Source organism: Talpa occidentalis, unplaced genomic scaffold (genome assembly GCF_014898055.3).
Source record: "Talpa occidentalis isolate TD23 unplaced genomic scaffold, MPIMG_talOcc4v2.1 talOcc4.8, whole genome shotgun sequence".
Lineage (NCBI taxonomy): Eukaryota > Metazoa > Chordata > Mammalia > Eulipotyphla > Talpidae > Talpa > Talpa occidentalis.
In genome coordinates, this window is record NW_023605194.1 from 34,650,909 (window position 1) to 34,672,347 (window position 21,439).

The 21,439-nt window shown below is 35.2% G+C and overlaps 1 protein-coding gene across 2 annotated transcripts in view; it reads right to left on the reverse strand.

Annotated features, from left to right (window-relative positions):
* Window positions 1–10,049: 10,049 nt before the first annotated feature.
* Window positions 10,050–21,439, reverse strand: part of NRG3 (neuregulin 3) — a 902,987-nt gene continuing 891,597 nt past the window's right edge. The window contains exons 8-10 of one of the 2 annotated variants that reach the window (XM_054690694.1): window positions 18,404–18,574; window positions 12,359–12,430; window positions 10,050–12,121 (exon numbers count right to left, since the gene is read on the reverse strand). In XM_054690694.1, the coding sequence (XP_054546669.1) occupies window positions 11,614–12,121; window positions 12,359–12,430; window positions 18,404–18,574 (751 nt within the window). In that variant the 3' untranslated portion in view covers window positions 10,050–11,613. Of the gene's footprint in view, window positions 12,122–12,358; window positions 12,431–18,403; window positions 18,578–21,439 lie in introns of both variants that reach the window. The other variant, XM_054690695.1, reaches the window with a different exon arrangement.

The following is a 21,439-nucleotide window of genomic DNA, read 5'->3' on the forward strand; positions in this document are numbered from 1 at the left end:
AATTTTCATAGCAATAAGCAAAATTCATTTATGTGGTTGAAAAACAATTTGAAAAATAATTACTTTTTTCTCTTGTTTTCCGCTTATAAACTTGTCATTTTATTATTTCATAAATTTGCATCTTTATTTTTTCAAAGATATCACTTCACTCTTTTTCTTATTCCAAATATAGCTTTTTTTTTTGCCCTGACATCACTTCCCTTTTTTCAAAATGGATTAGATTCTTTCTTAGTTGAATTTTTAACTCAACTCTTCCCTTTATTTAATGTTGAATTCATTGAAGACTTTGAGGATACCATAGGGTACAGCTTTGACGGTTTTAAATATTTTTTAGTCTTGCATTTTATTTTTCTACATTTCACATAGCCAACACTTTTAATTGCTGTCACATAATTTATGAAAGCAGAATTATTTTTGTTTGCTTTCTAACATGAACATTTTCTATTTGTTAATTTTTTTTTTTTTTTTAACTTGAAGGCAGTAACAACTTAGGGAGGAAGAATAGGAAATTAGCTATTGGGGCAGATTTTTACATTGATAACTGTTTATTGATTGTGTCAGATTTCAGTCCTAATTTCTTCTTTTAAAATAATTACCTTCTTCCTTATATAATATTTGCTCTTTCATTGATTCTCAGCCATTGCCCATAGTCTTCTATTTCATATTTAAGGATAAATTTTCCTGTTATTCTGATATCACAGTTAATGATATCTAAATTCTAACATTGGAACAAATATCATTTCAAAATAAACTTCTGTATATTGAAAGTGAAATGTTACACTTTTATTCATGCCTACAACGGGCTTCTGAATGTTCTTGCTGAGATATTTTATGCTCTCTCTGCCTTGATTGTGCAGAAGCACCTCTAGAGTTTGTGTCTGCCTAATAATGCCTAGTGTGAGATAGAATGAAGAATCTTATTTATTTCTTCTATTGACAACTTTCTATTCCACAAAATCTCCTTCCAGATCTTAGGCTTGAGGGAAAACTGACTTTATTTTGTATTTAATTTTTTTAAGATTTATTTTATTTATCATATAATAACTGGGGTCTAGACCAGAAGTGCAGGGGGTAAGAGGATTCACCAGAGACAGAGTGGGAAGCAGAACAGGTGGATCTACTGAAATACACCGCTGAGGAAAGCAGCAGGAGAGACAGGAGAGGTCTGCTGTGAGACGTGGGTTGGCTCCCTGGCTGGGGACTGACTCAGGCTGCAGTGGCTGGCTGAGACTTTAACTCCTGCGCCACCAGGGAGGCCCTGAATTTAATTTATAATAACATTTCAGTAATGTGACATTTTGAAGCATATGGACAGGGAAGTACAGCCATTCACAGCATGTCTTTTATATTATTGAGACAGATGACCTGGGGACCACCACTGAATTATCCATTTGTCATCAGTGGAGATATTAGGTACAGCCAAGGCCAAGAATATGGTCCTTCTGACCTTTTTTTCTGGCACTCTGCTTGTCATATTGGGGAAAAGTAATGGGGAGCTAACTGAGTACTGGCTGTGCATGTGAGAATTTCAAATACTCTTTAAAATTGGGTGAATAGTATCCCATTCATTAGTTCTACGGATCTGACCTCATTTCTAGCACTTGTTATATCCAATCTCTAGGATTGGGGTCATCCTTATTTAACCTTGGAGATTTTATCCTATTGTGGTCAGAGGAACTATAATTATCAGAAATTTCTTAAGAGAGGTAATGATTACTAGAAAATAAAGCATAAATCTGCATGGACATTGATTTGAAATCCAGACCTTTGTTATTTATTATCTGTGAAATCTTGGGTAACTAAGCTTCTCTAATCCGTTTTCCTCATCTCTAAATTGGGAATGAAAGTTGCACCTGCTTCATAGCGTTATTATGATCAAAAAAGTTAATACAGTGAAACACCTAGACTGAGCATATTCTTAGTTCATGATAATGGTTTGCTTTATGTTAATATCACTCCTCTCAGGTTTAAAGTTGATTAGAAATTTTTATATCACCTTTTTTATTTTTTAATGCTAGTTTTTTGAGTGTAGATTGGGAATTCAGTCAGGTACACAGATGTTTCTCCAGGTCCAATGGCTTTTTTATGCAGTCGTCTACATTAGCAAACGTTATGATTTTGGGGATCAAAATCCATCAAGGAACCTGCTCCAAAAACCAAAATTAATACTATGAGAGAGCCTAGTATCTCTGTTATAGAAATATACTTATGCCAAGCAAAACTTAATGGATATATTTGTACATGGAATATTAAAAACACTGATGCAAATCAAAGTTAGATAAATATTTAAGATCATATGAATGATAAATATGTTATAAATGTTTAAAGTCCTTTGGAAATATGAGTGCTTCATTCATATAATAGCTTACATAGTCATTAAAAATATTAGGTGTAAAGGTGCTTTACTATTAAGGGAATTATCAGAGAATATATGTAAAGTTAATAAAGCAGGACAAAAATGTTTAAATGATAGATGACTCCAACTTTGTAAATTATATATGGCATATGCCTATTTAATTCAACTAAAAATATTGGAAGAAAATATTCTCAAATACCAATAGTGGTTATCTCCCAGTGGTGATTTTTATTTTTCTATGGTATATTTTACATGTAACCATGTCATATTTTTTCATTAGAAATTAAATTAAAATTCATTGAAATGATGCATTTCTGATCACACCCAAGCCAACTGCATAAATTTAACCACAGTTTATTGCATTGGCCTGAAAGGTAAATAAAAAGTAAACAGTAAAACAAGTTCAAGTAATATTAGACTGTATATATTGACCACTTCCAGAAATCAACTGAACAATGTTTAAAGCAATTTTTTAAAGTGGTCATACTAAAAGGTAAATCTACTGAAACAGCAAAAAGATCAGTGATTCCTGGGAGGAGTGAACTAGAAGCATAGAGATTTTAGAGCAGAGAAAATACTCTGAATGAGACCGTAAGTGATCTCATTCCATATTAACAAAACCTATAGACTGTATAATAACAACACTGCACTGTAATATACACTGTGGATTTTGGGTGATTATGGTGTGTTCATGTACGTTCTTCAATAGTAAAAAATGTACTCTCTGGTAAGGGATATTAATACTGGGGGAAGCTATGCATAGCCAGGGCAAAGTGTATTTGGGAAATTTCTGTACCTTTCCCTAAATTTTGCTACAAACCTAAAAGTGCTCTAAAAGGACAGTCTGGGTAAAAAAACTAAATAAAATAACTTAGAAAAGGTTATAATCCTTGACCTGGCCATATACATTTTTGCAATGTGTAGTCAAGAAATTTTCTAAAGAGGATATTCCTGATCTTGGAAGTTCATGTATTCCTTTTCTTTTAATTTTTGTGTAGAAGCAGCAGGTTGTAGGCCAGAAGTGCAGGGCCAGGGGTGAGAGGATTCACCAGAGACAGAGCAGGGAGCAGAACAGGCAGATTTACTGAAATACACTGCTGAGGGGAGCAGCAGGCAGGACAGGAGAGGTCTGCTGCACTATATTTGGATTAGTTCCCTGGCCAGGGATTGAAGTCAGGCATGGCTCTGATAGCGCTGAGACCTAACCCCTAGGCCACCACAGAGGTCTTTCATGTATTTCTTTACTAATGATATGAAATTATTATTTTCCTCTCTATCAAAAAAAAATACACCTTCTTCCTCTATACAAGCATTACTTACATTTTTTAGTGTTTATAGAATCTACCAAGCATGTAGATAAAACTGCAGTTTCCTTTCCAAAGAAAGAAAAAAGGTGTATTATAATATTAATTGTGTAGTTACTTATGGTTGTGAATAAATCAAAGCAATTTAAATGTCAAATAATGATGATGTCTAAATAACTCAAAATGTAACAATGAATGGATTTATGTAGCTCTTAAATTAAATGTTTACAAAGACAGTGTATTAGCATGGTACACTATGATATATATTTTAAAAACTATAATATAACACAGTGAGATAATAACTCTGAAATAGGTACCTATGTGGAAAATGAGATGAAAAGATACAAAGACAATATTATTATGGTTTTAATATAGCTGAATTCATATCCGATTTTTAAAAATTTTCACACTTTCAGTAACATTAACTTTTAAATAAGATAAATAAAAGCAAAGCAAAAAGAAAGTCAGTAGTTAAATCTAATTGATGCCAATGGTTTCACAGCATCAAATGCCTGTCTCTTCCATTATAGAAAGGACTCACAGTAATGTTTATTCATTTCTTTATTTGGAATGGATATAATTGGCAGGAGAGGCTAATTTTATTATTTTTTAAAAGAGTGCCCCATTTATAAAATGGTATGGTTTACTTTTCAGTATAGTTGGAAAACTCCAGCCCCTTAAATTAGTGCCACACAATTTCCAAAGTAGGTTTGCAACAAGAGGAATGAATGATTTCTTTTTACACATCTGTTTTTATAGTTTCCATCTTAAACAGATATTTTCATGAGTCAAATTGGAAAAAATGGCAAAAGTGTCCATTTAATATGTTTAAATGTTTGAGTGCAATTGGTATAATTAGTCCTCAATAGAATTTTAAACAATGAAATATTATTATGGAAAGAGGAATTCAATTTATAAAATAGAATTAATAAACATCTTATTATGCAAAAAAATTTCCTAATATCTCTTTACATTAGTTTAGTCTTAGATTTTAAGTCAGTATCTTACTGGAAGCCTTTAAGAACATTGTTATTGGTTTATTTTATATTCATTGTTTTAAGAATGACTTATTTATTGTTCTGTTCCTTTACATAAATGGATGCTTTTATCTTTCTCTGACAGAATGAAAAATGCTATTGTGAGAAAACAATAATAATAAGTTTGAAAAGTCTGTTAACACTATTAGGAAAATTAAAAGGCCTTAGGATATGTCTGTGTATGAGAAGATATTGGTTAAGGTCATGAACCTTATTACCACATACATTTGAAATGTTCCTAATTTATTCCTGTATTTTACTAACACAACTCAAAAGAAAAGTTTTTTTTCTACAAAATCATACTGGTCTCTCATTTTAAGTGAAAACTCCCTGACTGATAAAACAAGCAGTAAGAGCACAACCTAGGAAAATCTGAGGGTCCAGCTACATCAAAGACTACTAAGAAGTTACAATAGGAAAATGGTAGTTAAGGAATCCCTCCACATGGGAAAATTTCACGACAAAGTCAAGACTGTATTATATGGATTATTAAACCTGTCTTAATTTTTATTAAGCAGTTTACTATATTGCCCCTGAAACAAAGTATAGACATAAAGGAACTCTACTGCACTGGGGTGTGAGGGACCTGCATCTAGAATTATATCCCATAGCCTTCATATTCTACAGGAAATGGACATGATTTTGAAATGTTTTCAAAATGAAGGAAGAAAGGAGAAACAAATAGACTTATTGAAAAAATATTATCATCATAGGCACAAGAGTTTGTTTTGGTTAAAATTTTAAATGATAACTAAAAATATACTGACCATTTTGCATTTTTAAATTTAAAATATTGTCAAATGGGAGAATAAAATACGTTCTTAAGAAAAGGGGAAACTTTTTAACTTTCTTATGTACAATTACATACTTGAAAAAATAAGAGCAAGCCCAGCCATTTCCTTCCAATTATTTTTAAAATATACACAATGGCCACTGGTAAATGAGTAGTGATTTTAGGATGTTTTATGTTCTCCTATTGTTTTGAAATTTGAACAAGTGTGTCTATTCTCCAGACTTTTACTGGATTTAAAATCACGTTGTGTAGCTAAACCTTAAAAAGATAATAACTATATTTTCTTGCTGTATGTATTGCTTAGGAAACAAATCTGAATACACACCATTCCATGTCATGAAAATTCAACACACTTGGGTGAGCTGGAGAGAGAAAAACTAAGGGAAAGACATATAACATTGAGTTTTAACATGGAATGTGTGTGTGTGTTTGTGTGTGTGTGTGTATGTGTGTAATTGTTTAAGCTCATAGGTAAAAGGTATTAAGACAGAGAAAGCAAAGTGTAACAAAGTATTATAGTATGAGTGGTACATCAAAAACTAAATACATTGAAAATAAATTTTAAAATGTGGATTTTTTTTTGGTGAACAATTACATGCAATAATTATAATTTTAAAAACCATACAACTTTAACTCTCTTTGATTGAAGTATTTTCACATTCTGCATTGCTTTACTGAATAGTAAGGAATTCAGAGTTTGGGATCTTGATGAGGATAAATTATATATGGAAGATTTAGTGCTAGTCAGAAAGTTACTAAAAGAGAAAATGGATATTGATGTGTCAAAAACGGCAATTACAATCAAAGTTGAATAAGTAAACCTTGTGTTTGTTAGTCTATTGTGCCAAAGTCAGGATTATTTCCAAATACGAAGTAAAAGTGTTTCTAGACAATATATTCTCTATTAATTATAGAATTTATAAGGAGCTTGAGGTGCAAATAATTGAGAATATCAATAAATGTCTTATATATCTGATGAGAGTTTTTGACTGCCTTCATGAGGGAACATATTCAATTTCATGACTTCTCTGGAGAACCCCACACTCTGTCTTTGAAGCAGTTCCTTAAAAATAAGTCTGGAGTAAATTTTGCCCCCAAAATCTGGAGCAAATTTTGCTGTTCAAGTTTTGAGATTAGGTGTTTTTTTTTGAACACCCCCTTTTCATTATTATCTGTGCTAGGTAAATTTACTTTAAAAACATCCACAAAAGCCATCTTGTCTACTTCTTCATGGAAATTAAATGGAACATAATAAACATAATATGAGTGAAGTCTTATTAATAGATTAATATATAGGTTCCAGCAATTTTGAATCTTATTAAGATATTTTAACCATTAGTTTTCCAAAGGGTTATGTTGAAATAATTGGATGATAAATGACCAGGCAAAGTTTGAGTTAGGATAATTGGACAGCAAGGTATTCAATTTAGAAGGGAAACAAGATGAATAGAACATTCTCCGTATTTGGCAGATGGGTTTATGGAGCTACTGATATGTATTGGTAAGTTAGAAATTTCCATAAAGACAACTGCAAAATAGCAATTTTCTTATTCATCCCCAACAATAAGAGATTGTTGACTATCACAATAATTCTTTTATAGGCATGAATACACATGTGATCAATACAGGCATTTATGATAAAAGGTTATCCAAAGTACTAGAAGCCTGTTTTCTAGTTTATCGAGATTTCATCTGGGCCCCTCTGCTATTAGCTTTTTATCTTCACTGGGTAGTCAACATTAATACATAATCTCCCCAAATTACTCTGCTTCACCTTGACTCCTCACTAATGTTCATGGACACTGGAAATCAAAAGCACCTGTTTAGGCATCTTTGGGAGAAATTATGGTGAAAGTTGTAAAAAACAGAGCTTAGAAAATCTTATTTTATAGGGACAGAAATCACATATACACCCATAGCTTAGTCTTCATTTCTAAGAGATAATCTGGCAGAGAGTTTGATTCCAGGGTCTTGTGAATTTTCCAACCCAAGCATATTTCTGCTTATCTAAGCAAGAGAAAGAACCGAAAAATGCCTATAATATCTAAACATTGCCAAGTGGGCCGATCACTAATTGATTTGATGTAATTGGCTTCCCATGAGGCAATAACTTTCATATTTGTCAAATTAAGCAAAAAATAAAGCCAACAAAATAATCAAACAACCAAATTTAGCATACACATTGACTATACACATGTATGTTTATATATGCATATGTATATGTGTGTGTGTACAGTCACAGCAGGAAACAATTATAACAGTGGAGACCTTAAGAAATGGATTTCTTCCTTTACGCTCACAACTTCTTTAAAAGGGACAGAAAGAAAAAAGAGGAAAAGATAAAGCTTATTTAAAGGCCTCATTTCCCATGTCACATTGGGATGCATTTAAATCTGAGAAGAGCCCAGAAACATTGTGCTGGTCTTTCCTGGATGAAGATTGAATTTCTGAAGACTAAAGTACAAACACAGTATAGACATGCTATCATTTGAATACACTGCACTGAATCTGTACAATTGAATAATAAAAATGTTTTCTTTATATATAAAATGTTTCCCAGATACTAAAAGATCAAATAAAAAAAATCCCACCCCTCTTGCTGTGTATTCCTAGGTATACTATGTACTCATTTGGGAAATGTTTCACAGCACTTGTCTCAGGGCAATATTTTCTGGTTTATGGGGCTGGATACAAAGGGACCACCATACCCCCTTACTTAGGGAGTCATGGTTCCGATAGCACCATAAAGCAGGACAGAGATGAATGACTGCTGCACACATTAAGCATATTCTGGTGGAGACCTGGTTCTTGACTTGGTTCTTGGAGACCTTAACTATAGTCACTATAGTCACCATTGTAGCTGTCATTCAATGCAGAAGCCAGTGAGCATTCCCTTGAAGTCTATTTGGCCCTTTTGTTCTCTTTTTGGTAGGTTTGATATGTCATTGTGATCAAAACAGATTGATATGTGAAGTCCTAAAAAAAGTACTGTTCCTCCTCCAGAGGACTTTTCTATTGCTACTTAGAAATTATGTAAGTCATTGGAGATATGATAGATTTACAAATATGTAGTCCTTAACCTATAGTAAGGTGGATATTGGACTAGTGTGAAGCAGAGAACACTGAATGTACATAGAAAATCAGGAAGAAAACTTGGATGCCAATTCTCCCACATTATTTATACTATATCTCATTAGGATAAAATTGGTCATATATTTTGAACAACAGTGTTCCAGAGCAGTCACTGCTAAACTAGAATAATATATGCTTCATAAAAAAAAAACACATACCAGAAAATGATTCAGTGTAAAAATTAATGGGTGACATTCACACACTAGTAAACAATGACTATGCAACTTATTTAATTACAAATCTCCAAATATCTTTTCATATAATAAAGACAAGAAGCATTAAGCAAAATCAAAGGTGTCTTGTAGAAATAAGCATTTCTCTGTAGGCACATCAGCTTGAAGGGCAAGGTACCGATGGCTCCAGGTGTTTGCTATGTGAGATCAACTTTGAAAGTCTTGTTGCTATCAGCACTTGTGAGCTGGTGCCCAAAGGTGTGCATTTTGAGCTTGGCCCCTTTCCCAGGAAAGCTTCATATTCTAAAAGGAGACAAATGCCCTCTGAAATTAACCAATAATATTTGTTTTTTTCTGGAGGATTCTGTCTTGACTACCAACTAGGAAGTAAGTATATCTCTAAACTTCACATTACATTGCCAGTGGATGTTCAGACTTCAGAAAACGCAGAGAGGTTCTTAATCTACTTTTAAAAGGTAAGGGGTTGGATCAGGACATAATTCTGACAATTTTGTCACAATAAATAAATATCTTGTCACAATAAATATAGTAAAACTGCAGTGAAGCACAGAGTATACAACCCCCTAATTTGGTAAATTCTGCATGAATTCTTTAGATAAAAGACAAGTAACATTTTAGTGTAAAAGAAAGCTCAGTGAGAAACAAGGTCGATTTCAGCAGAATTTTGAGACTTCCAGCTAAGGTTTGGTATTTATGATAAATTTCCACACAATAACATATTGGATACTCAATTTGTGGGGTTTTTCTAAACCCCTTCATTAAGATCTTTCTAAAATTTCCTCAAAGATATAATAATTTTAAATGAGAACTTAGATGAATTAGACATTAGAAAATTAAACTAATCTTTGAAGAGTCTAACAATATTGCCTCTAAATTCAAAACAACAAAACTATAATAGGACAATTAAGCAATACCACAAACCTTTAGTTAAATATAAAATGCATTTCTACCAAATTGTTTTCAACATTTGAAATCTTGAATTTCCACTAAACAGCACAGATAAGAATGTTCTTTTTTTCCTTTGCATGACATTGTGTCTATTGTTAAAAAATGTTCTTAAGGAGCAATTTGCAATGTATTTTCAACAGAAACAACTTAACCTCAAATAAGAACTGTGTATATTCAATGTTTGATTTAGAAAGAGTTACATTCCATTTCAATAAAAAGTGAATCTTCCACAGGAAATTTTAACCAAGGTTTTCCCAAATTGCAGTAAAAGAAATCTTTTATATACTTTCAAATACTGTGCCTTTTTATTTAAAACAGTGTAAACATAACAACTCAACACCACCAATAATTGGAAAACGACTGATTATGTGAACACTAATTTCCTTGAATGCCCCATGAAAGTAAATAAAACAGACAAATCTTCAGGAGTAGTTTCAGTTCACCTTAGCAGTGGTAAAAATATTGCTTTATTCCAAATGAACATACAACACAATTTACTGTTTTCTTGGGGGCTTCTTGTGAACTGAATAGTCTGGACTTTATGATTTCAACAATTTATTCTTTCCATATTAACCACAGAAGCCAATGTCTTGGTCCACACATAGTAGACTTGTTATAAAATAAATAATAATGGGATGATGAGAAAGCAAATGTTACTGTCAATTTGATAATTGGTTTGTATAAATAATTTAAGTTTGCATGATTCAAAATAAACACACATCCTCAACTTGCCTTGTGATACTGATATCATTAATGAGCCAATAGTTGTTCCTCTCAAAATATTCACATCAGAAAATGATCTAGACATTGTGAAGAATTATAGAACCCCACCATGCAAGTGACCTTGAGTTTAGATCTTACTAACTGAACTTTATACTTAATGGAAAACTTTAAAGTGGACAGATCTAAGAGGGAAATTTTTTTTCTGAATATTAGATTCCCTGATGTTTCAGAACAAATTTTAGCAAGCTTTATACACACACACATGCACACACACACGCACAAAGAACACATGTGCATACAGTTTACCAGTGCTCCAGCGAGCAAGCCCACACACACACACCCTCACACACACACATACGCACACAGGCACGCACCCACTGAGAAGCGCTCTGTCGGAGCCCTAAACGATCTCAAAGGAAAACATTTCTATTAGCATGATTCTAGTGACACAACATTGTGATTTTTTTTTGTCTCTTTTTCCTATAAGAATTCCATTCCTCCCTCTGAGATTCTGTGCCTTCAAATTTCAGAGGAAGGTGGCACAGAGAGTAGCTAAGATTTCCTCCCACACCTTCTCTACCTCCCGGCCTCCTCCTCCTCCTAGTGTCTTTGTGCCATTCTTCAAAAATTAAATAGAAAACACTACATTTGTTGACATGACACCACCTGTGATGAGGCTGTCAAGTGAATAGAAATTTAGGGGTTGGGACTGGCAAGCCAAATGGCAAGGGTTATCTCCTCACTGGCATGTCTACCTCAGGGTACAGCAGGACTCTTGGAAACTGGGTAAACACCGGTGCTTTTTTTATGAGGACACTGGTATCATGGGGCTGAGGGTCTGAATCGCCCACATTTTCTATGAGCCAAAGAGGTTGATGCTGGGACTAACTGAAATTGTATTCAGAATTCTACCCAAAAGCTTCAGTTGTAAGCTTTATCCCTCCTGAAACGTTTCTTTCCCTTTAAAAAAATATTTTGTTAAAAAACACTATGATATGAGGGCGATCGACTATTTGGTTTCTTCTAAGTAGATGCTCTTAAATTAATGCATATAAATAATTTGTATTTAATTTCCTCTCTTTCCTGTTGAGCAAAGCATAGAATGCACAGATTCCTCCATCTCAAGTCACTTGGTCAATGCAGAGTCTCTTTGTTTTTCATTTCTTAAGACAAATTGTGCCTCTCGTTCTGATTTGGCCGTGGGACTCAGGGGGAGAAAGGCCGTGTTTTCACTCGCACTGTCCTCAGTTTCTACGCTGGCCAGTTCATAGTCTTCTGACCGTCTGGCATCAGTCAGAATTCGGATCTGTTCCTGGACAGTTTCTAGCAATATTTTCACTTCTTGTTGTTCTGCTATAAGACAATCGCTGACTGGAATACTCACATTGACAATATCAGCAGAGTAGGAGTTTTTGCACCATTTGATGCTTGTGACTTCAGAAATCCCTGGCATTTGCATGCAGGTTTCTTCTAGACCCACTGAAGGGATGATGGGCACAGAACTGGCCCTTGTAGATGAATATCCCACCAGGTCCTTTTGATCCAAGCTATTAAAATAGGAGTTTGTCTCTCTTGAAGGCAGTTGCATATTTATTGATGCATTTTGTTGGGTTTTTAAACCACTGGATGCATACCTGAAAAAGAAACATTACATGGTCTGCTCTCTGCTGTGTTTCTCTCCAGCAATATTCAGTCCACAAAGCACTTTCACATGCACCATCTCACTGAATTCTCACAGCAACCCCATGAGACGGATAATATGTTCCCAATTAAACAGAGAAGGAAACTGAAGCTCAGATAGGTGAAGTGACTTGCCCAAGGTCACACAGAAAATAAGTGACAGACTGAGACTCAAACCCAGATCTTCTTACTTTAAGTCCAGGGATCTTTCAACACACCACAGCTGTATAGGCAGGTGGGATATAGTCTTCCTGACCTCTATCCTAGAATACAAAGTAAATGGGGATTGAGCAGGTAAGTGTGGCCTTTCCATAGTGACAAACAGGAAACCCATAATGGCATTACTCCACTCCATCAACTTGACCACCCTCTCAGCCCGGGTTTGTTTAGCATATTTGTTGTGGTCACTTTAGTTGGAGGCAATCAGAAGCCTGGTATTTTTCTGCTACACATTGATTTTAGAGGAACCAAATCCAATAATCATTGTCATTCTATTCTCTAGAGACTGCCTTAGGCTTTGCTGAGCCTGAGGATGGAATGGGAGGCATGGAATTCCTCTCCCTGCCCCAGGATGAACTTGAAGTGGGTTTCCTAGGGGCTCTACCAATCTAGCAACTTTCAACACTTGGCTTCTGGAGCTGAGGGTAGCTCATTGGTACATAGCAATGGCTTGCCAACTACGCCAACATGCTAGAATCTGGTTAGCTCTTTCTTGCCTATTCAGAGCTAAATGAATTTTCCAGTGTCTTTCAACTTTCCAGTATCAGAGAATTGGTGCATATATAATACAGATTCATAGAAATGTGGTTTCAGGCTTGAAAAGTAGCCTTTTTAAAAGTTTACAGTTATTCATCCTTAATTTAAATGTTAAAGATTAAAATTTAAACATAATATAAACATGTACCCTCCATATAATAAATGTCATTCCCCTTGTCTTACACTACAGTGTAAGCAACATTATGTTTATATGTTTAAAGAATAACTGCAAAGGAATGTATTGTATACTGAATAGAAGTCTTTATTGTCAGGACACGATCAGAGCAATTTAGAGATAGTTCTCTCCACCAGACAGTGAAAAAAGATGGGGAACAGCTTTAGATGTGGTTGAGCCCTATATTCTCTTACTATATCCAGAACAGAGTTAACAACAATAAATTTTGCCTCAAAGGGTGCATGGTTTTAAGAACAAATCTTCAAGGTAAACATTCCTTTTATATCCTAGCTACTATCTATTTCAAACATAATAACAACAAGTAACATTTTGCATACTACTACTTAAAAAGCACTTTCATTTCTAAAAACCTTATCAAATTAAAAAAGTTTCATTTATTATTATTTTCATGTAATGGATGAATAAATTGGACTTAGAGGTACTCAAATACCTTGCCAAAAATTATACTTTTGATAGTGAAAAAGAAAAAAGTTAAACCTAATTTATCTTATTTTAATCATTACTATCAAATTTGTGTTTCCCCAGAAGACTCTAAGACCATGTGCTTCCTGCATTAGAATGAACTGACTAAATTGAAGAACTGGACTTTTTCCTCTAGATCCAAAGAGTTAAAATGAGTGGGTATGGCGAGGTGCACTAGAAATCCTTTTTGGGGATGTATAATCTTGTGCAAATTGTACAGAGAAGTAAAAGGAAATTCCCAGAGAGGAGGGAAGTCCTTACTCCTTTCTCTTGAGTATTATATTGCTGAAAATCTGAAACCAAAGTTCTGATATATGAATCAATTTCAATAAGAGGAAAGGAGATATCTTTCAAGTTTTTGTGTTCTCAGCACCATTCTGTTAGAACCATTAATATGTAAAAGGGCACACAATGTTTGCTGTCAAGATTCACTAATGTTAGTCAGTGAATAGTGATCTTGACAATATTGTATTCCACATGGATATCATCAGGTTATATTAATGGGAAGAATCTGATAGGCTGAAATGTGATGGTGAAAGGTGCAAATTCTTATACCTGGATTTAGACATTATTTGTAAAAATGCTACATAAAAAGAATTTAGGCAATTGTAGATTCAAGTAGGGAACAATGTGACATGTATAAAAAGTAATCACAGGCAATTCAAGCCAAACTTGGAGCACTCTTCTAGCATGCCTAAGAGCTGAATTAATAAGGACTTAGATGAACAAAAAGGAACAGCAATTGACTTATACACCATCTCATAAGTCAGGTATGGGAAACATGACTGCAGGAATTGAAATCTGAAATGTTACCATAACATGAAAATGTGTTTTAAATAATTAAAGCTCTCTGATGTGCTTTTGTTTTGGATCAGACATGATTTTAAGTCCCAGTGCCACCGAGTACACTGGAATCTCCCACAAATGATAGCCTCACTTTAATTGTCTCATGGTTTGAATCTATCAGGTGGTAAATAATACCAGAGCAGGGGACTGCTCTGAGGACTAACCAGATGTCTCTGCACTATGTGGACAGAGTACACAGGTAGTCCTCAGGCAACTCTTAAAATGGCTGAGTTTTCCAACATTAGCATTTGAATAGAAGCAGATACTACTCTCCAGAAGTTTAAGTGAGAGCAAATTTCTAGATGTGCTTCTGGATTACAAGATGCTCAGAGTTCAGCATCCCACGAGAGTGACAATTCTTTCACAAATTTGACTCACAGCTAATTATTCATTGAGTCATTGGCAGTATGGACTGCCTTTCCTTTGGTCGCTCAACAAAGAAATCACAAGCACATTTTCTCTGTAACTAAGTGTGTGAAAGCATCCTTTAAAGATAAAAGACTCCAGTAATTAGTCACTTGTTCTGGTTCCCAGTATTACAGGAATCAGGCCAAGGAAGTTGTGTTATCCCAGGGGACGCCAAAATCCAGTCCCTGCTAGACATGGCACTAGAGTGAACTGACTACATTGAAGGGGTCCATTTTCCCCTCTGGAGTCACACAATTAGAGATTCCATTTATACATTATCCTCCATGAATGCGATTTTTTTTTTTTGACACTCTTTTTCTGGTATTGGTGGTTTATTTAGTCCGAAACGTGAGTATTCATTCCTAGCTCTTTTAAATGGATTTTGCTAACTTGGGTTATCCTTAGTGTATTCAGCTATAAAATTCCTGAAGAATGGCTGAAGTGAAGTATGTAAAATTTCTTGCTAAGTGAGGAAGGTACTCGCTATTAGTCTAGATCCCTTCTACTTCGAAAGTGTCAGTAGAACATCGGTGATTTCATTTCTCTCTACTTAGCATGTGAACGTTAGCTTGATTTGCCTGACACAATCCGGTTCAAAGCTCTATGAGCCACTGCCATGCTCATCACTCATCCACCAGTCATGGAAAGGCTCCCAAAGAATCTCCTGTCCACCTCTCTACTTCCTGAAACTTCACTAACAGAGGTGGTGGGTTCAATCTGGGTTGAAGTTTGTGCAGAGGAGATAGGTCACATACACTGGGGACATAACTAGTAGACAGTGCCCACAAGCTTGATAAACAAGCAGCAGATGGCTGATGGCTCTTACAAATTCATTCACTAATCCTCCAGGCAAGGGCCAGATTTGAAGAGGACCTTTAGTTGCTAAATTCTATTACCAATCCCATTTCCAATCCAGAGAGACAGTCAGTCCCCCAGGAGTAGAAAATAGCTGTTTTCAAGAACTGAGAACGAGCTTGCTCCCTGAGATTCATTGTGCTGAGCACATAGCAACTTATACTTAGATCATCGTCTATCAACATTGGGTACATATCACACACTGCAAAATATATATTGGTCAGCCAGCTGGAGAGAATATTCCAAACCCAATGATGATTGAACCAAAACAAAACCACCACCACACAGACAATAAGTGTGTCTTTCAGCAGGTAACAGACAAGGCAGTGCCTGAACATGCACAGGGAAGATTTGTGTGTAAATGGTTCAACCAAGCTTGTCCTAGCACAGGTTCAGAACATCCTTACTACTGGGACATACGGAGTGATAGCAATAATAGTGTCTAACAGAAAAAAGACAGCAAACACTGGGTTCTCTTTCTCTTCAGAAAATCTCTGAATTTAATTTTTTTTTAAAGATTTATTTTATTTATATAGGAACAAGGGTACAGGCCCGATATGCGGGAGGGTGAGTGGATTCACCAGAGACAGAGTGGGGAACAGAACAGGCAGACTGATGAAATACACTGCCAAAGAGAGCAGTGGGAGAGACAGGAGAGGTCTGCTCGCCATGTGGGTTGCTCCGAGGCTGTCGGGGATCGAACCAGCACTGTAGAGGCTGCAGACAGCTTCACAGCGCTGCGCTCTACCGCCTGCGCCACCAGGGAGGCCCTCTGAATTTAATTTCACCTCAATTATTCTCATTCTCACATTCACCCCAGGAAAGAATATATATGTGTACATAAGGATAAATATACACACATATATACATATAATCATATACTATGTATATTCCAAATGGCAGATATTATTAATGATTTTGAAAGAAAAGTAATGATGAGATATGATTAATTATAACTATAAGCTAAATGGAAGTTCCTCTTTTAAATTAAGGCAAAAAGAAATTTCAAATGCATTGTACATTTGGACAATCTGACTATTATGTGGAATCTGCAACTGTCACCCCCAGAGCTGTACCAAATACATTTTATAGTCCATTTGGAATTGCTTCAAAATTACAAAACTCAGCCACAGGCTATTTATTTCATATTTTCTAGACCTCCTAAAGAAATGTATTCCTGAGTTTTTTCAATCAGCCCATCACTAGAGATAGCTGCTTTGGCCTAAGCTCGATACAGACAGTATGCAGCAAAATCATCCAGGCCAAAGCAGCACAGACACACGGACTGGCTCAACTAGAGAGATTAAAAACTAGATGATACAATAACCTAGTTTGAGTGAGGGAAAGGATTCCTGAAATGCTTGCAGTAAACCCTAAAACCCTAATTGCATTATTTTAGAAATTAGTGAAAATACTATAACAGTTGCTGTGCCAATAAATATCAGTATGACTTCTCTGCTTACTCTATGTCAGGGACAATTTCTTTACGCATATATGTTTTTTAAATGTGCCCAACAATCCTCAGGAAAGCTGGTATTATTTTGCTTGAATTAGAGATGGGAAGACATAAGCTCAGATGATAAAACATTCTCAAATTCACACAATTAATAAGGGCCAAAGACGAGATCTGAACTCTAGTCTACTTAAGGAAAGGCTACTGTGTAGGCTTGGACAGTTTATGGCAGACAAGGGAATGGCAGCTAAAATTCAACCTACACTCCATTCACCACGCTATGAACTCTGTGAGGATCTGTGTCCACTCAGAGGAAGGAATACCTTTTGCACCGAAAGGACAAATGGCAGCCATGACATCCAAAGTCCATCTTTCCACCTCTGAATGAACATAAAGATCTGAATTCAGGAAGTTGTAATCTGGCAATATGCTGCCAACATTGAACTGAGACATGTTTATGAATGCTATAGGGACGCAGATTGTATATATACACATATATATGTGTGTGCATATATATGCAAATATATACCATAGTTTAGTATTTAGGGCATTATCTATAATATTGATTAGAATATTCACTAACTTTTTTTAATTTTATATATATTTTTACATCATTTTTCATTTTTGCACAATATATGCATTTTCATCTTGGTTATATACCCATACAACTCCCACTCCTCTTATTTTGACCCTAATCCTTCCTCCCCTGATCCCCCCATAGTGTGTCTCTGGTTTATAGTTGCTTGTTGATTTTGATTTTTACTTTATTATAATTAGTCTTTTTCTTGGTCCCTTATTTAGGTTTTAAGCCAGAAAAAAAAAGAAAAATACCAGATGGTCTCACTCATATTTACTAACTTTTTTTTCAAACATAAGTACAAAGGAACACTTTAGTCCTCCAAAGAAGTCTCTGTCTTTTTTTTAAATCAAAGACAAATTCCCAGTTGTTTTACAAACTATGTGATAATACACTGCCTAAATATCTCTATACTTAGTTTCCTCCTATTGTTACAGTTCTTCTCTATTTTAGTTTCCTCCTATTGTTACAGTTCTTCTCTATTTAACATTTCCCTACTATCTATTTCCATTGTACCTATTCTTTAAAGTTAGTTTACCTTTACTGTGTGTGGAACGAAGATGTAAGCAAGCACATTAGCTAATTAATGATTAAATCAATAACAAGAACCCCAAAGAACATAATAATCTAAAGCCTTAGCATTAAGGACACCCTTCCAAAATTCTGTTGCTTTTAAGACCTACCCTTGGCAAGGTAATGTATCCTGGTCTGGGATCCTTGATTCTTCAAGTTGCTGATATGCTGGTCCTACAATTCCACCCAGCCTACTTCGGGGTGAGGGGGGTGTCCTTCTGAAGGCATTTCTGTGGAGCATACCACTCCTTTGCCCTGGGCTGCAGCAAGAGGAGAGACTCCTGCTAGAGTAAAAGAAAACCAACAAACAGATTGATCATAGCAATAACCTCAGAGGAGGGGCTCAGACTTCTCAAAAACTGCATTTTACCCCAGGACCCTGTAGTTCAAAGCCAGATTCCATCCATTGCAACATATCTGTTAGGAGGACATGAGAAGTTGCCCGACTCATTTTACCCTTGCAGATGCTGAAGGAAGAAATGTTTCTTTGTTTCTGACTTTCCAGTCTGGAACATAATGGACTAAAATAGTTGTACCTTTCCAGCCAAAGACAAGAGGTAGGTTTAAAGAATTCTCAAACTTTGATTCCTATCCAGCCTCATTATCCAGGCTGTCTCTCTAGTAGAAGTAAAAATGGTCTTGCTATTAGACACCTGACAAGAACTAAACACAGGAAGCCCTGAAAGGATATACAGGGAAAATTTCATTGTGTAACTCATAGAGTAAAGCTACTTTCATGTGTCATATGTTTCACTAAACATATATGTTAAGGCATCCTGCTTTCAACATATATGTTAAATTACTATGTTTATGACATTAAATTTTCATGTATCTTGAGAAACTAAAATATTTTTCTCTTGGATTTGCTTTTAATAAATAACTCATTATATATTTCATGTTGACTCATACATCCCAATACCCAAATAGCCATATGTTTTCAGATGCTATTAAAGGTCAAAAGGCATCAATGGGATATACTTTAGGTAGATCCTCAATGTAGGTCACTTTAAACAAGAGAACTAGATTCAATGAAAATCAACTTTTAAAAAAAAAGTTTTTTTTTTTAACTTGTCTTCACTCCTTATACTACTGTCATATGCACTGGTGAGAACTTTGCTCCTGTATAGAATTTCATGAAATGCTGGTTTATATGGTTAAAGTGATTCTGCAGTGTTCATGTAATAAGTGAACTTAGAATTGCGTGCTTCATTCTATTTGATTCTGAAAATATAAATAAAATCATATATAGAAAGATAAAAACATTTTTTGATTTTCAATCAACCTGTAAGTATTAATGGGACCAGTCTCCCAAGGGAATTTTACCTATATCACTATATTATTTGGAGTTCTGTAACTTTTCTCCCACCAATGTTATGATTATTTCAACTAATAAATGCAAAACAAATCTCAAATATTATTTAAGCTCAGACCTTAAGAACCTGATATTTGAGTTCTAGTCAACCACTTTCCTGGGTTGTCAAGGTGACTGATTCAACTCCATATTCCTCAAGTGTACATTATACTGAGTTGTGCAAACACCCGATCATATTACTACACATTGAAACACCTTCATTCTTTACCATGATAGTACTTGTGCACTGAGTTCCCTAATGCCTAGCAAGGAACCTCTAGCTGGGTCACTTAGCCAAAACAATGGCTCATGTGCTTCCCTCCTCCTCAGCTTCTATTCATACCAGTGATGTTTCTGGGATTCATAGTGTACTAAGGGGTGAGTGTTAGAGTTAGCTGCCTCTAAGTATGCACCTTGGGCCTACATGTTACTACAAACATGATACTGGGAGAGGTGCATGTCACAGAGTTCCAGAAGGAGTTCTTACTCTTTATAAAGTTCTGTTCATTGTTTAAAGGAACAAAAAGAGCTCCACAGATACCACTCTAACATAGTAACAACAGGACAGTTCTACTATCTCTGTAACTGAAGGAACAAGGGAAAGAAACAATTACCAGAACAGAGAGAGAGAGGGAGTTAAAAGGAGATGACCACTTGGCAGGCACTGTGATGCAGGAAGAGGGACATAGATGAAGCAACCAAGCAGGGAGAGAGGGGGCAGAAATGTCTGCACCTCACTCTCCTTCCATCTTTTCACTTCTTGCTGGTGCCTTATATTGAACTAACAGAAGCCAAAAGACAGGGCAGCTTGCTGGCCACTTAGTGCACAGGGCAAGACAGAAAGGTTAAGATTAAACTTGGGTCAGGGAGGTGCAGAGAAAAGTATTAGCATCATGCTGACATGTTTTCAGAGTTGCTATGGGAGTTAAAAAAGATAAAATGTGCAAAGAGTCCAGCATGGAGGCTGGCACATAGTAGGTACAAATTATTGCTCCCTGTTCCATTTCCACAACTGATGACTGAAAGGATCATGCCGATCATTGAAACCTGGATTTAAGTGGTGAACTAGTGTAGTATATACACATGTCAATTTTCAATAATGCACATCTGAAACTTATATAATGTTATAACGCAATATTTCTTCAAAATCTACATATGCTATCAATAAGTTATGTTGCCAGAGTATAATGTAGAAAATGTGACATGACATAATAGAGATTTCTTCTTTAAAAAGGAAGAACTTTTTTATATTTTGGACTAAACTTGAAAAATAATGACTTTGAATTAATAGCTTTGTTTCATTAATGATTTATTTAAATGAGCCATATTTGCATTGCACAAAATACTAATTATTCATAGCTACCAAACTGTCACAACAAAGTCTACTAGTAAGAACTAGTGACCCATCTTTAAAAATATCTGTGTACCTATGGATCAATCAACTATTCAAGCTTTCTGACCCAGTGGCATTCAGGAAGATATGGAGTAGTTTGCAGGACACATAAATCAGTGACCAGGTTATTAATCATGAAAACATTTAAGTCTACTGCATGTTTTACAAAACAAAAACCATGATATATTAAACTATAATTTACAGGCTCTAAAAGTACTTTATAAATCAACACTTGCCTATCTATCAGGACCCAATGTATGTCAACAAAAACTGCAATATCATTAAACTGAACAAAAAGGAAGGTCTCTTAAAGACATCCTTATTTAACCTAGAGTGATTCATAGAAACCAAAGAAGCTACATTTAGGAGGGGGTATATAAACAGATAAGGAGTAGTGTAGGA